Source organism: Ascidia mentula, chromosome 1 (genome assembly GCF_947561715.1).
Source record: "Ascidia mentula chromosome 1, kaAscMent1.1, whole genome shotgun sequence".
NCBI classification, from domain to species: Eukaryota; Metazoa; Chordata; class Ascidiacea; order Phlebobranchia; family Ascidiidae; genus Ascidia; species Ascidia mentula.
The window spans coordinates 22,680,597-22,694,598 of NC_138566.1; the positions used below are offsets into that span (position 1 = coordinate 22,680,597).

The following is a 14,002-nucleotide window of genomic DNA, read 5'->3' on the forward strand; positions in this document are numbered from 1 at the left end:
TATATTACATATTTAATCTGCACTGAAACTGATAGGCCTTACTTCTCCCAACACGAATGCGTTTGGAAATCCACCCACACAATTGTTGCCAATTGTTGATGGCGTCATCTATAATTGGGTTATTGACTTCCCCGAAGTGTGACATCAGTGAAATGTTTGTCGCGCTGATATAAATGATAAAATATAACATTGAATTATGTTTTGTTGTCATGAAGTGCGATAGTAGCTGTTGCATATGAGATATAAACTTCTCACTTCCTCCAAATATTATCACACAAGGCCAAATTATCACCTGAGAAACACTATTGATTAGCAGATACGGAAATAAAGACTTTTCCCGTTTATATGCTTTCCAATACCCTGCACACCCACACAAGAAACTCAATCACATTAAAATGCAGCTCCACACGAATTGTTCAACAATGCTTGAGCACATGGGGTGGGAATATTATGGGGAGATAGATTTGCATTATTAAGTAAATTGTTTCACCACGTAAAAAAACAAATCAAGTTCGGAAGTTATTGTAACATATATTGTTCAAAAATTATTCAATTGCACAACGACAAAACAAGCAAGAAACTGTCTAATTGCAAAATGTAATAAAAAACGCTGACAATGACAGCTATTTTCGCCTCTGACACCAATATAATCATGAATTTTCGTTTGCGGCGTTTCATTGCTGGTTGGCGAGGTTGGATCTGCTGTTGTTTGTTTTTAGCTACTTGTTACATCTGCAGAATGTTAAACATAAGAATTGATGTTATTCGTGTTAGTGTAATGAATTGACAATTTGTGAAGATATCATATTCTTGTGTAAATAAGAAAAGACGGTACAATTGGGAGAATATTTTGTTGCAGATGCAATTAAATATTGAAATATTGAATAAGATGTGCAACTGCCTTGTCAATTTTGTCTGACACACTTACATAACTCAAATAACTTGGATGTAAACAAATAAGGAATTTATTTCACTTTATTTATTGTACTCAATCGGCATGAATGCCCCACAAAACATAAACATTTTTTTTATGCCGAGTAATAGTCATTTTTTGCGATTTCCGTTTCATTGAAACCTTACACCAATGTAATTTGGTTTTCGTGTACAGCTAGCAACAAACAAACATTGTATTGTCGTTGACGAGAATGAACCTACTTTCTTTGTTTCTTTGACAAATATATCTTGTTAGAGAGCTACAGACAGGGTGCGTACACGCACTGTTTCGACCTGTAAGGTCTGTAGCTCTCCAACATTATGGCTTTATTTGCACATATATCTGACTGTATATGAACAGGGAAGACTCATTCACTTGATGAGTGATAGGTAAAGTGTTTCCCATTCTCACACAATCCCCATTTCCACCATACTTGGTTGGTTCCCCGTACTTTATTCTGTTGTTGTTTCTCTAATCAAGCTTAACCCAGCCTGTTCAAGCCTGAGCGTTTCTTCCGCGTTAGTTATGACATACACAAAGAAAACCCACGCAATTGATGGTGGTATAATAGTTTTATGACGTGACAATTCACTCAGAGTGGTTGTTACTAGACAGGTTGTAAGATGAACCACAATGAGATGCGTTGTTGATGTCGGAATTTAAATTAACGGTCCTCTGTTCGTTTTACCAGATCCGTCTCCATTTCTTGAGAGAGAAATAAATGTTTTAGTGAATGGGAAAACGTTTATATTATTGACTGTGGTGATGTTTTTGCAGGCGGCTGCTTCATGCGGTGAACGCCCACTTCCTCTTCACTGCGTCCACCAACCTTCCAACCCATTCTGTTGTTGGTATCTTGGCGAGTCACCGAAGCCTTGTGTAACATGGTTCACATGATGATACTCGAAAGCAGAAAGTAATATGTGTAGGTAGGTAATAAACTTTTCCACTTTCATAACTGCGCTTATCCCTATGACAATTCAACAATGATACTTAACGCAAGAGAACCAAGCCTGCAGGGTTCAAGCATGTGGTGCTTGAGCTTGCCTAAACATAAACTAAACGTGTATAGATTAGTGTTCCGCAATCCCTTTTCAGTGGCGTCAAAATTAGAAACGTTTTTGATATGGGCAACACAGTTACGTGCCGTAATTCTATAGATCGTTCGCATGGATAAACGAACTGTGAATGGTTGCAAGGAAGTTGCAGGTCTAATACAAAAATGTTATTTTTTATCAGTTGGACATCGCTGTGCTGATGCAACCTGTTCGAGAAGTTGACTCATAACTGAACACAAGGTGGTTCACTACTACTTTCAAACACACCTGAATTTTTGCCTATTCCGACAAACCGACTTTTTTTATGTATGTTGTCAACAAATGGCAGCTGCATTTTTTGCACGTAATTCATGTAAAACGTAGAGCTTCCAGCATGAAGCAGTCGCCTGCAAAAACTGCACCAAATGGTGTACAATATAAAATACACATTCTCCCATACCCCAATGGGATTTATTTCTCTCTCAAAGAGGTGGACAGAATATGGTAAAAACGAACACAGAGACGTAAATTTAGATTCCGACCTCAAATACGCATCTTATTGCGGTTCATCTAACAACCTTTTGTTGCCAACATACATAATAATGTTCGGTTTCGTCGGAATAGGCAATAATTCAGGAGTGTTTCAAAAAAAATAGTGAACCACTTTGTGTTCAGTTCCAAGTCAACTTCTCGAACAGGTTGCATCAACATAGCGATGTCCAACTGATGAAAAATAGCATATTTTAATCAATACACGTTTAGTTTATGTTTAGACAAGCTCAAGCACCGCATGCTTGAACCCTGCAGGCTTGGTACTCTTGCGTCAACTTACATTGTTGAATTGTCACAGGATAAGCGCAGATATGAAAGTGGAAAAGTTTATTACGTACCTTCCCACATTAATTCCTGCTTTCGAGTATCATCATATGAACCAAGTTACACCAGGCTTTGGTGAAGATACCAACAATGGAATGGGTCGGAAGGATGTTGGCCGCAGTGTGGCGCAGTGAAGAGGAAGCGGGCGTTCCCCGCATGAAGCTGTCGTCTGCAAAAACATCACCACAGTACCGGTTTTAAACGGTCAGGCTTGTACAGACTGCATTAAAATTGATTGGACAAAAAAAACAGAATAATTTAGCGGTTTGGCTGACAGCTAGTCTGGTTCAATGGATATTTTTTTAATTTTTTGTTCGATTCTTCTCTCAGTCAATGCTCAAACCTGGCACCAGTTTCAAGGTCACGAGTATTACATCGAATACAGTGCAGTCAGTTCTTATGCTCAAGCTCACAGTGGATGTGCTGCAAGAAATGCTAATGTGGCAAATGTTAAAACAACTCAAGTGTTCAACTTTCTTACAGGAAATATCAATGTAACAGGTTAAGCGTGAACATAAAGTAATTTTTTGATGGATGACGAATATAAGTTTTGTTGTGCGCATAGGTCCATGTTGCAATAATTTTAATCTTGAACAACACAATTTTGAAACCATTAGAATTGGCAAAATTTTCCTGTTTACTATTCAGACATTCCCTACGCATTTTACATCGGTGCTACAAGAATCATAGGCACCAAACGGTTTCAATGGACAGATAGAATAAGTGTTGATGAAGCACAGTGGGTCACAGTGGGTCACAGGGGAACCAAACAACTCAGGAGGAAATGAGGATTGTGTGATAATGGGTTGGGTTTATGAACTTGACTCAACATTTAGATGGATAGATGTTCCATGTCTAATTTCATCACGATATATTTGTGAAAGAAACCATGAAAGTAGGTTAATTCTCGTTGCCGGTAATTTAATATTTCTTCGCCACAAAATATCGATTTGCTTACATTTATACCATTATTTTGGACAAAGAACAACATAATAATTTTATTGTTTGAGCTGAAAGCTGGTTTGGCTCAATGGATAATTTTGATATCATTTTGGTTCGATTCTTCTCTCTGTCAATGCTCAAACCTGGCACCAGTTTCAAGGTTACGAGTATTTCATCGACTACAGTGCAGTCAGTTCTTATGCTCAAGCTCAAAGTGGATGTGCTGCAAGAAATGCTAATGTGGCCAATGTTAAAACAACTCAAGTGTTTAACTTCCTTGTCGTAAATATCATTGTAACAGGTTGAGTCTGAATACAAAGTATTTTTTTGATGGATAACGAAAATAAGTATTGCTATGCGCATAAGGTCATTGTTGCATTAATTTTAATCTTTGAAAACAAAATTTTGAAACCCTTAGAATTGGCAAAATATCCATTCTTGCTATTCAGACTTTCCCTACGCATTTTACATCGGTGCTAAAATAGTCAAAAGCCTTCGGTGGACAGATGGAACAAGTGTTAATGTAGCGCAGTGGACGGGAGTAGACCCCAACAATCAAGGAGGAAATGAGGATTGTGTGATAATGGGTTGGGTTCATTCACTTGATACAACATTCAGATGGAGAGATGTTCCCTGTTCATACACATCAAGATGCATTTGTCAAAGAAACATTGAAAGTAGGTTAATTCTCGTCACCAGCAATTTAACAATTCTTCGTCACAAATTTCTTACATTTATACGATCATTAGGCGATGTATTATACATGAACTTCGTAGCTGGTTTACAACGAATAACAAAAGTTTTTTTTTATCTGCAGATATAATACCCACCGAAAAACAAACTACAGCAGATCCCACCTCGTCAACGAGCAACAGAACACCACACACGAATATTCCTGATTATATTGGTGGCAAAGTCGAAAATAGCTGTCGTTGTCAGCGTTTATGTATTACAGTTTGCAACTAGACAGTTTAGAAACGAAAGTGTACTGCTTGTTGGGCAAATGACGTAAACTAGGATTTTTTTGTTCTTGTGTAAATAATGTGTATTATTATATATTGTGTTAAACTTTACTTTTGTTGCTGTGGTAGTAAGTGTGATCAAGTTTCTTGTGTATGTGCACTGTGGCTTGGAAAATACTGCATGAGTCTTTATTTCCATGTCTGATGTTCAATAGTTAGGTGCCTCTCGAAAGGAAATGACTGGTGTACTTATCCCAAGTGTAACTTAATAAAAAATTACGCCCAATTATAGGAGCTCATATGGTGTTTTGCACATTTTTACCAGACTTGAGCTTCAGATTGGTGAGGTTGATTTGTATCATGACAATATTGTAGGCTATATTTTTACAGGCCAACAAGGTTTATGTTCTGTGCAGACAGATTCCGTAAGATCTTGTTGTCAATTTTGTCCTTAAGCTCTAAATTAGCATAGAAAATCTGATGAAAAGAAAGTTGAATCATATAGTAGTTTTACATACGTTTCTCGCAGTTTCAGAAGTCATGTTTTATGTTGAACACTAGGACCTTAGGTCAAGTGTTCTGCAACAGATTATGAGGCATGCACATTTGCAAGCCCTGTGTGATAATATTAGGATTATAGCCATGTCGTAATTTAAGGTGTGGGGATTTTGGCTTGTCGTAATTCCAATATTTATTGATATTTTGTTTAAACTTGGTCTTTTGAAATGGATTTATACTCTTTTACATTTACAACCGTCTTTCTGGCGCCTTCGCTAGTTATCTCGCTTGCGTTACGTCTTTCAACTTGCGCTACTTCTTACAAGTTTCCTTTGTCGCGTAATCGCAGCAATCATCTCTTTGTTTCTGTCTCGTCTTTAATGTGTCCCTATATATTTGCGACTCTTTCCACAAATAAACAGATCATGGTTTTCGATCTCACAGATCAATTTGTTCGGTGTCAGATCTCTGTTTTGTTCTCAGACCGAACTTCGCTCCAATAACAGATCATCGGTGTTGGGACCTGCAGCCAAAATGGTGTCGGAAGCTTGAATTCGGGTTTTCGCCCATGCGACCCTTCATTTCTCTGTTCGAAAGGTTTCCTTGTTGCCGAATCAAAAAAACCAACGCGCCTGGACAACTCACAGTGCTGTACGTCACTCAAAGGCGTGGCGGACGAACTTGACCTGGTCTCACAAACAGGTGGGACCACGCTTGGCCGTGGTTCTGCCCAAAGAATAGCCGAAGGGTCGGAACCGATTTGATTTAACTTACTGATGATATCATCTGAATTGCTATTCTGTTGATGCGACCTTTCACATCCAAAAACGTTAGGCGTGGAAGTTAGTTTAGTTTTGTGCTTTGCAAATGGAAGAATATTACTCATAAAAGCCATTTTCCGTAGCAACTCAAAACAGAACGAAACTACGTTACAACAAGAAAAACTAAGCGTTCACCGAAAAAAAACAACGCTCAAATCAGAAGGATTTTGCGTTTCAATCACGAGCGCAGGTCTCCAGAAATGAAGGGTCGCATAGGTGAAAACCCGACTTCAAGCTTCCGACACCATTTTGGCTGTAGGTCCCAACACCGATGATCTGTTATTGGAGCGAAGTTCGGTCTGAGAACAAAACAGAGATCTGACACCGAACACCGTGATCTGTGAGATCACATTTTGATCTGTTAAACCGAAAACTATGATCTGTTTATTTGTGGTCAGAGTCGCAAATATTTGGTGATACATCAAAGACGAGACAGAAACAAAGAGATGATTGCTGCGATTACGCGTCAAAGGAAACTTGTAAGAAGTAGCGCAAGTTGAAAGACGTAACGCAAGCGAGATAAGTAGCGAAGGCGCCAGAAAGACGGGTGTAAATGTAAAAGAGTATGAAGTGAATTCAAAAGACCAAGTTCAAACACAATATCAATAAATATTGGAATTACGACAAGCCAAAATCCCTACAAAGGCACCAAAACATTATGTGATATAAAATGTTATCCTCTATATCAGGGCACGTAACCTTTCACTAATTGGTCATGCAAAAACACAAATTAACGATATGAAGCTTTTCTCAAGCAATTATGTTGGGAAACATATCTGATCAAAAGTCACTTTACAAATAATATTAACGATGTCTGAGTGCAAAAACGTTGTCTCAGTGCGAAGGCGTAATTACACGTACCAAAATAGAACTGCCAATCCTAATTGCAGTCGGACTTTAAATCAAGCGTATTCAGTCGTAACCCCAAATTATTGCCCAAGCCACCATGTGAGTATGACGTCAGTCAATACGTAACAAACGACATTATTTTAAAAACTGCAGGTTATATTCTGATGTTAATAAAATTGCTGTACCGCGAAGTACCGATGTTATTTTGCACTCAATGCAAATGTTTCGTTAAGATGGATGAGTAAATTGTTCACGTCATGAAACGGTTCGCAACAACTGTGTGGGTGGTTTTCCTGCTCGTAATAGTGTTGACAGCAGTTAAGCCCAGCAGTGTCAGTGCAGATTGTATGTTAGGTAATTTGGTCAAACGTCAACAGAAACAAGTTATAGAGCTGTGGTTGAAACATTTCAATGGAAACCTTTTTATTCTTGTGTACGTTTCTGTTTACCGTCAATGCCCAAACCTGGCACCAGTTTCAAGATTACGAGTATTATATCGAATACAGTGCAGCCAGTTCTTACGCTCAAGCTCAAGCTGGATGTGCTGCAAGAAATGCTAATGTAGCAAATGTTAAAACAACTCAAGTTTTCAACTTCTTTGTCGGGAAAATCAATGTTTCAGGTAAATATGCATAAACATATACGTAACAACAAAACAAAGTGTAACAAATTAAAGCATATTTCCAATATCTGAAACTTTGAAAAATCTAAAGATAAGTCTAAAATCCTGAACTTATTTTTAAGCCATGGTTACCCGATAGCCTGGATGCTTTTACACAATGTCCCTCCAAGCCGTTTGACTGTATAGTAAAAAATAGCAGGCAGATAACACTTAAGGCTTCACGGAATAAATTCCAAGCCGTTGAATTGAGCCTATGCGTGAAATCATACCAATAAACTTTATTAGTCACACAAACACTGGACTTTACAACTCTTGAGGTGACATGTGACCCAATTACACCAGGAAAGTGTGCACACCAGGAAGTATTGCAGATGGCATATATTCTACCCCGTTACTAAGTGGGAAAAGTAAACACTCGTTACTCACATAACGGAAGTTATGTGTCCTCATGGGTTTGTGATTGCTGGGTAAAATCCAATGATTACTGATGTCGGGGTTATTTAAATTGTTTTTGCAGGTAAATTTTAAATACATGCATGCCAAAATGATTTCGTGGTTAAAAGACGCGGTGTGATAGTATAAGGTATGATAAATGATGGGTGGCATAACCATACCAAAACATTCTCACAACTGTTTACAAGATGCGATATTTTTTGACTTTTAGATGTTCCCTACTCGTTTTACATCGGTGCTACAAGAGTCACAGGCATTAACAACTTTCAGTGGACAGATGGAACAAGGGTTGATGTTAACAGAAACGAGTGGTTCGGTAGTCAGGAACCGGACAACTCTGGAGGAAATGAGGATTGTGTGATAATGGGTTGGGTTTATGAACTTGATTCAACATTCGGATGGAGAGATGTTCCTTGTTCATATTCATCAAGATATATTTGCCAAAAGAACACAACCGGTCAGAATAAATTATTGTAAATTATTAAATTATTTATTAGTCAAAGATGTAACGGTTTGTCGTGGATTTAAATAACTTGTATCCAATTTATCATGTTCTGAGTAATGAATCGTTATTTATATAGGCATTAAGAAAAGATTGGACTGCTGTTTTGTAATTTTACAAACTTTTACTCCAAAATAATTTACATAGATCGTTCGACTCATGAAAGCCCTCAACATGCTTAAATAACCTACCCACATTTTAACTTTTTAGCTGTACTTGGAGCATCCCAGCTTGAATCAACTGCTGGATTCGAATCCACAACACAATCTACACCAGGTAGGTTTGTCATTTTTATTCCTTTCAAAGATACGATAGTCTAACATTACTAAGGTGCAATTTGTATTGACACCGATAGGAAATCAGCATTCCCAACCCACGCACAGCTATACCACAGCACACAGCTATGCCACAGTACACAGCTTAGGCCACAGCTTGGTATCAAAAAAAGTACTGTATCACAACATTTAATATTTTGTACCAAATTGTAAACTAATCTGAAGGACAGTATATATCACAATAAGATTCCTCAAAAAAGCTATGACATCGCCCCGCCAGGCATGGTTTAGCTGCATAGCCACACAAGAGGGCCGATTCGTTATGTTGTACAGATCAATGGGCGAACACGGTCAAGACACTTATTTAGCAGTTTCCACACCATGTACTACATACTAACTTATGGAAAATTAACCGAACGGAAATTTGTACGCGTTTAGCTGATACCTTGCACTACATCTGTGCTTCAAATCAAAGTGATACATGTTGTGCATATTTGTGCAGCAAGCGCCACACTTGATTTGGTTTTACTGGTCGATAGCTCCGGATCCGTAAGCGACGCTGACTTCGAGAATCTGAAGACGGCCCTTATAAATACGTCATCCAGATTTGAAAGATACATTTCCTCAGGCTTATTACAAGTTGCAATTGTTCTATATGGAAGTCAGAACTTTTTCGAGTAGGTAACAACTTTTAACAAATGAAACCCAAACCAGGGAAAGAAGTCCAGTTCAACATAGTTAATAAATGTCATTTAAACTTTGGGATAATAATCAATTCTTCTCCGAGTTAGAAAAACATTCAAGTATCAACCAATAAATTTGAGCTTAAAGCGGGTGCTTCGTAACGTGTATTTTTCTGAATGCGCGTCGTTGCCAGAAAACGCTTAATTGTTTCGAGACGCGCAGAAAAAGGCAACACTAAAAGCAAAACTTATCACGCTTCAGTGAATTCAAGGGTGGCATCCGCCACATTACTCCCCCCCAGAAGCGGGATGTTGTTTTTTTGGTCGCCCTCTTTTACGAGCTTGCCCAACAGGTACCGGTTTGGAGCAGTCAACAATAGCAGGTTTAAGGCGATCAATCGAAATGGTATGTTCAACACCTGAAATGTTTATCACAAAATACTTTTCGTGACGAGCAGACACTTTAAAAGGACCATCATACGGTGGCGAAAGTGGAGGGCGATATCCATCTTTACGCACAAAAACATAGGTGCAATTGCGTAACGAAGGTGGCACAAATACACGAGTTCGACAATGGCGCGACATGGGCTGCGGTAATAATGTTTGAATCGCGCGACGAAGAGTTTGTACAAACTCGGAATACTTGATAGACGTGTCTGCAGCAGCAGGAAAATCCCCAGGTTGGGAAATGGTTGAGCCGTAAACGAGTTCCGCGCTTGACGTGGTGAGATCTTCTTTTGGCATGTTACGTATGCCGAGCAGAACCCAGGGCAGCTCGTCAATCCAATTTGGATTAGCCGATCTAGCCATCAGGCTGCTTTTGAGTTGACGGTGAAATCGCTCCACCAATCCGTTAGCCTGTGGGTGGAACGCTGTAGTGCAGTGGTGTTTAATTCCCATGAGCTGGCAAATGTTCTTCCACAATTCAGATGTAAACTGCGGGCCTCTGTCAGACGATATTTCCGTTGGGATCCCGAAGCGGGCAATCCAATGAAATATAAACGCTCTTGCGCAAGTGACGGTTGTCGCATCAGACATTGGAATGGCTTCTGGCCATCGTGTAAAGCGGTCGACGATGGTAAGCAAGTATCTACTTCCTTGTGATGGCGGCAGAGGGCCAACAATATCAATATTCACGTGGTAAAATCGCGCTTTGGGGATTTCATAACGATGAAGAGGAGAACGTACGTGTGTTTGGATCTTTGCACGTTGGCATTGCAAGCATTGCCGAGCCCACTCTGCAACTTGCTTGTTCAAACCATGCCACACAAACCTTGACGAAATCATTTTGCGTGTTGTTCGGATTGATGGATGGGCTAGACCATGAATAGCGTCGAACACCTTTCTTTGCCATGATTGCGGGATGATTGGTCTGCAAACACCAGTGGACACATCACATAAAAGTCTCACCTGTGAGGTGTCCATCACAACTTCCTTAATTTGTAAGTTGGATACGGCAGTGCGGTAAGCTTGTACTTCGGGAACATGCTGCGCTTTGGCAAGAGCAATGTGATCCAAATTGATTGCAGGATTTTCAATGGAGCCAATCACTGCTCTGGATAAGGTATCAGCAACACAATTGTATTTACCTTGTACATGGCGAAGGTCCGTTGTATATTCGGATATGGCGGACAAGTGGCGCTGTTGTCTTGCTGACCATGGATCCGATGCCCTTTGTAGCGCAAAAGTCAACGGTTTGTGGTCGGTGTAGAGGGTAAATATGCGGCCCTCTAGGAAGTATCGGAAATGACGAATAGCCAGATGAGCCGCCAGCAACTCTCGGTCGAAAGCGCTGTATTTCATCTCGTTAGCACGCAAATGACGGCTAAAAAATGCAAGAGGTTTCCAAACCCCGTTTATATGCTGTTCAAGCACCGCTCCTACAGCCCTATCGGATGCATCAACAGTCAGGGCGACTGTGGCATCAGGATGTGGGTGGTTAAGTTTGGTTGCATTTACCAGTGCAAGTTTTGCTGCGTCGAAAGCACATTGCAAATCACGAGACCACTGCAGCTGAGCATTCCTTTTTGACATGGAATTATAAATGGGGAACATGATACTTGCGGCAGAAGGAATAAATCTGTGATAAAAGTTTATCATTCCAGCAAATCTCTGCAAACCTTTAACCGTGGTGGGCCGAGGAAATTTTTCTATGACTTCCACTTTACTGGGCAAAGGTTTTGCGCCTTCGGCATCAACCAAATGACCTAGAAACTGGATTTGTTTTTTTCCAAAAACACATTTGTTTAAGTTGATTAAAAGGCCGCATTCCTGCAGGCGGCGGAAAAGCTGTTCTAGGTGTAATTTATGTTGACTTGGGGAACTGCTGGCCACCAGTATGTCGTCCAGGTAAACAAAAACAAATGGTAAAGATTGACATACCTGGTCCATAAGCCGTTGAAAAGTCTTCCATATCCTCAAACGTCAGGGGTCACCAATTAAAGCGGGTGCTTCGTAACGTGTATTTTTCTGAATGCGCGTCGTTGCCAGAAAACGCTTAATTGTTTCGAGACGCGCAGAAAAAGGCAACACTAAAAGCAAAACTTATCACGCTTCAGTGAATTCAAGGGTGGCATCCGCCACAAGCTTGCTTTAAAATGGCCAACGCAATGTGTGTAAATGGTGATTTGTTTATAGGTTTTACTTGCGAGCATAAAAACTATGATTTGTTGTATTTAATCCGACTTATTATAAAATAAATAAACTGATGAACGCTTATTTCAACTTCCTTTCTCGTACTTTCATGTTCTCTTTTGATCAATTCTTTCACTCAGTCATGCCTATGTCGTGTTAATGCCTATTAAACTATTCCATTAAAACATTTTTCAGCATCGATTACACGAAAAACGTGTATTATCAATCGCCCACGAACTTTGGAGATTGTAGAAATGTGGATTGCTTTATTGACGCCGTAAACGTTAGCATGTCTCACTTAAAGGCAGCAAACTCCTACACCTCAGCGGCATTGCAAAGAGTGGTTCTGGTAAATATAAGTTATTTGAAAAAGTTTGTCGTAGTCAAATCCATGAAACAAAGTTTCCCATTAGATTACTTTCAACCAATCTATGAACAGCAATACTGCGCGCCAGGTCGTAGTTCTGATTACAGATGGCCTAGCTAGTGATTTCATTGTTCTTGGGGATACAGCGTAAGTTGAAGTGAAAATAGTGAAAGATTAATTGATCTGTGCATTTACGTGTACTTGAGGCCAATACAATTACACGAAAAAGTGTTTACATTCAATTTGTTTTTAAACAAAGAGTACGGTCAATTTTTGTTTAGTGCCACTCTCTTGAGAACCAACAACGTAACCGTCTATGCGGTTGGTGTTGGCCCAGGCGTCAGCACAGGACAACTCGAAACATTTGCGAATGGAGCGTCAAGAGTTGTAACAATCGCCAACTACGCGAATCTTTCAAGTGCTCTTGGCACAATTTACAAACAAGTCCTCCCAGTGGTTGGTATGTTGCAAAACTATTGGCCTCGTGAATTTAACAATCTTACATACTTTAACCCCAAAATGTTTGTTAAATGTGCAAGCCACAACAACTATGACACCAACAAGCACTACTGCCAAGGCGATAGCGCAACCTACCACGCCAGCAAGTACAACTGAAAATACAGAAAAAACATCTACTGTAGCGCTAACGGGTTTGTATATTGAAACCAGTTTTACTGTATACAGTGTAATCATAAACTTCAAATGTTTAACAGCAAACACATCTGCATCCTAAAATTTGGACCCGATATTTGTCTTTAGATCAGACTGCACCACCTACGCTCAAGTCAACACTTGGGTTCCACACTACAGCACCAGCAATCCGAGGTAGACGTTCAGAATTTATTTTAAGCAAAATGAACCAGTTTTTACTTGTTTACCGTTGATTACCGTTTTAAAATTCCCCATGAAACATCTACGCGGTTAATGCGTCGCAATAAGTTTTAAATATAGTAAAATCCCTAAGTAAAATTTTTGAAACCGCAGCCAGCAAAAACTTATACCAGGCGTTACGCGTTTTTATCTATTTACATTTAACATCATTCTGTTATCTACAGAAACTGCCAATACTGAGAAACAAACAACACAGGAACCAACATCTGCAACGAGCAATGAAATACCACAAACGAATATAAACGACTACATTGGTGGAAAAGGCAACAGTAGTTGTCGTTGTCAGCGTTTTTGCGTTACAGTTTGTAATTGATCAAATTTATGTGTTGTGTATTTCGTGTATTTTAACGTTACACGTTGTTCTGCAAATTGTATTACTGTGGTTAGTTTATTTAGATTGTTGTTAACGTAAGCGGAAGAACCCATCTAACTCGTTTGATATAAACTCATCTAACTACGCAGAGTTTGTTGAGCATGACGACCGCACTGACTAGTTGTTAAACCCATTAACCCCCCAACAATTGTGTGGGTCGATTTACTTCTATACTTAGTAGTGTTTGCAATGAAGAAGAGCATACCTGCACAGATCACATTTACCAGTTTTAGTTGAACAGGGACAAACACAGATTTAGGTTTGGGTCTGACAACTTGTGGAC

The 14,002-nt window shown here is 39.5% G+C and overlaps 1 protein-coding gene across 1 annotated transcript; it reads left to right on the forward strand.

Moving 5' to 3' along the window:
• Window positions 1–7,293: 7,293 nt before the first annotated feature.
• Window positions 7,294–13,718, forward strand: LOC145900050 (uncharacterized). Its single transcript, XM_082988833.1, has 10 exons — window positions 7,294–7,541; window positions 8,206–8,451; window positions 8,707–8,772; window positions 9,274–9,448; window positions 12,284–12,437; window positions 12,502–12,602; window positions 12,737–12,915; window positions 12,995–13,105; window positions 13,215–13,280; window positions 13,511–13,718. Exons 1-10 carry the CDS (start codon window positions 7,331–7,333, stop codon window positions 13,657–13,659), a joined length of 1,458 nt encoding a protein of 485 aa, XP_082844959.1. The 5' UTR covers window positions 7,294–7,330; the 3' UTR covers window positions 13,660–13,718.
• The last annotated feature ends 284 nt before the right edge of the window (window positions 13,719–14,002 follow it).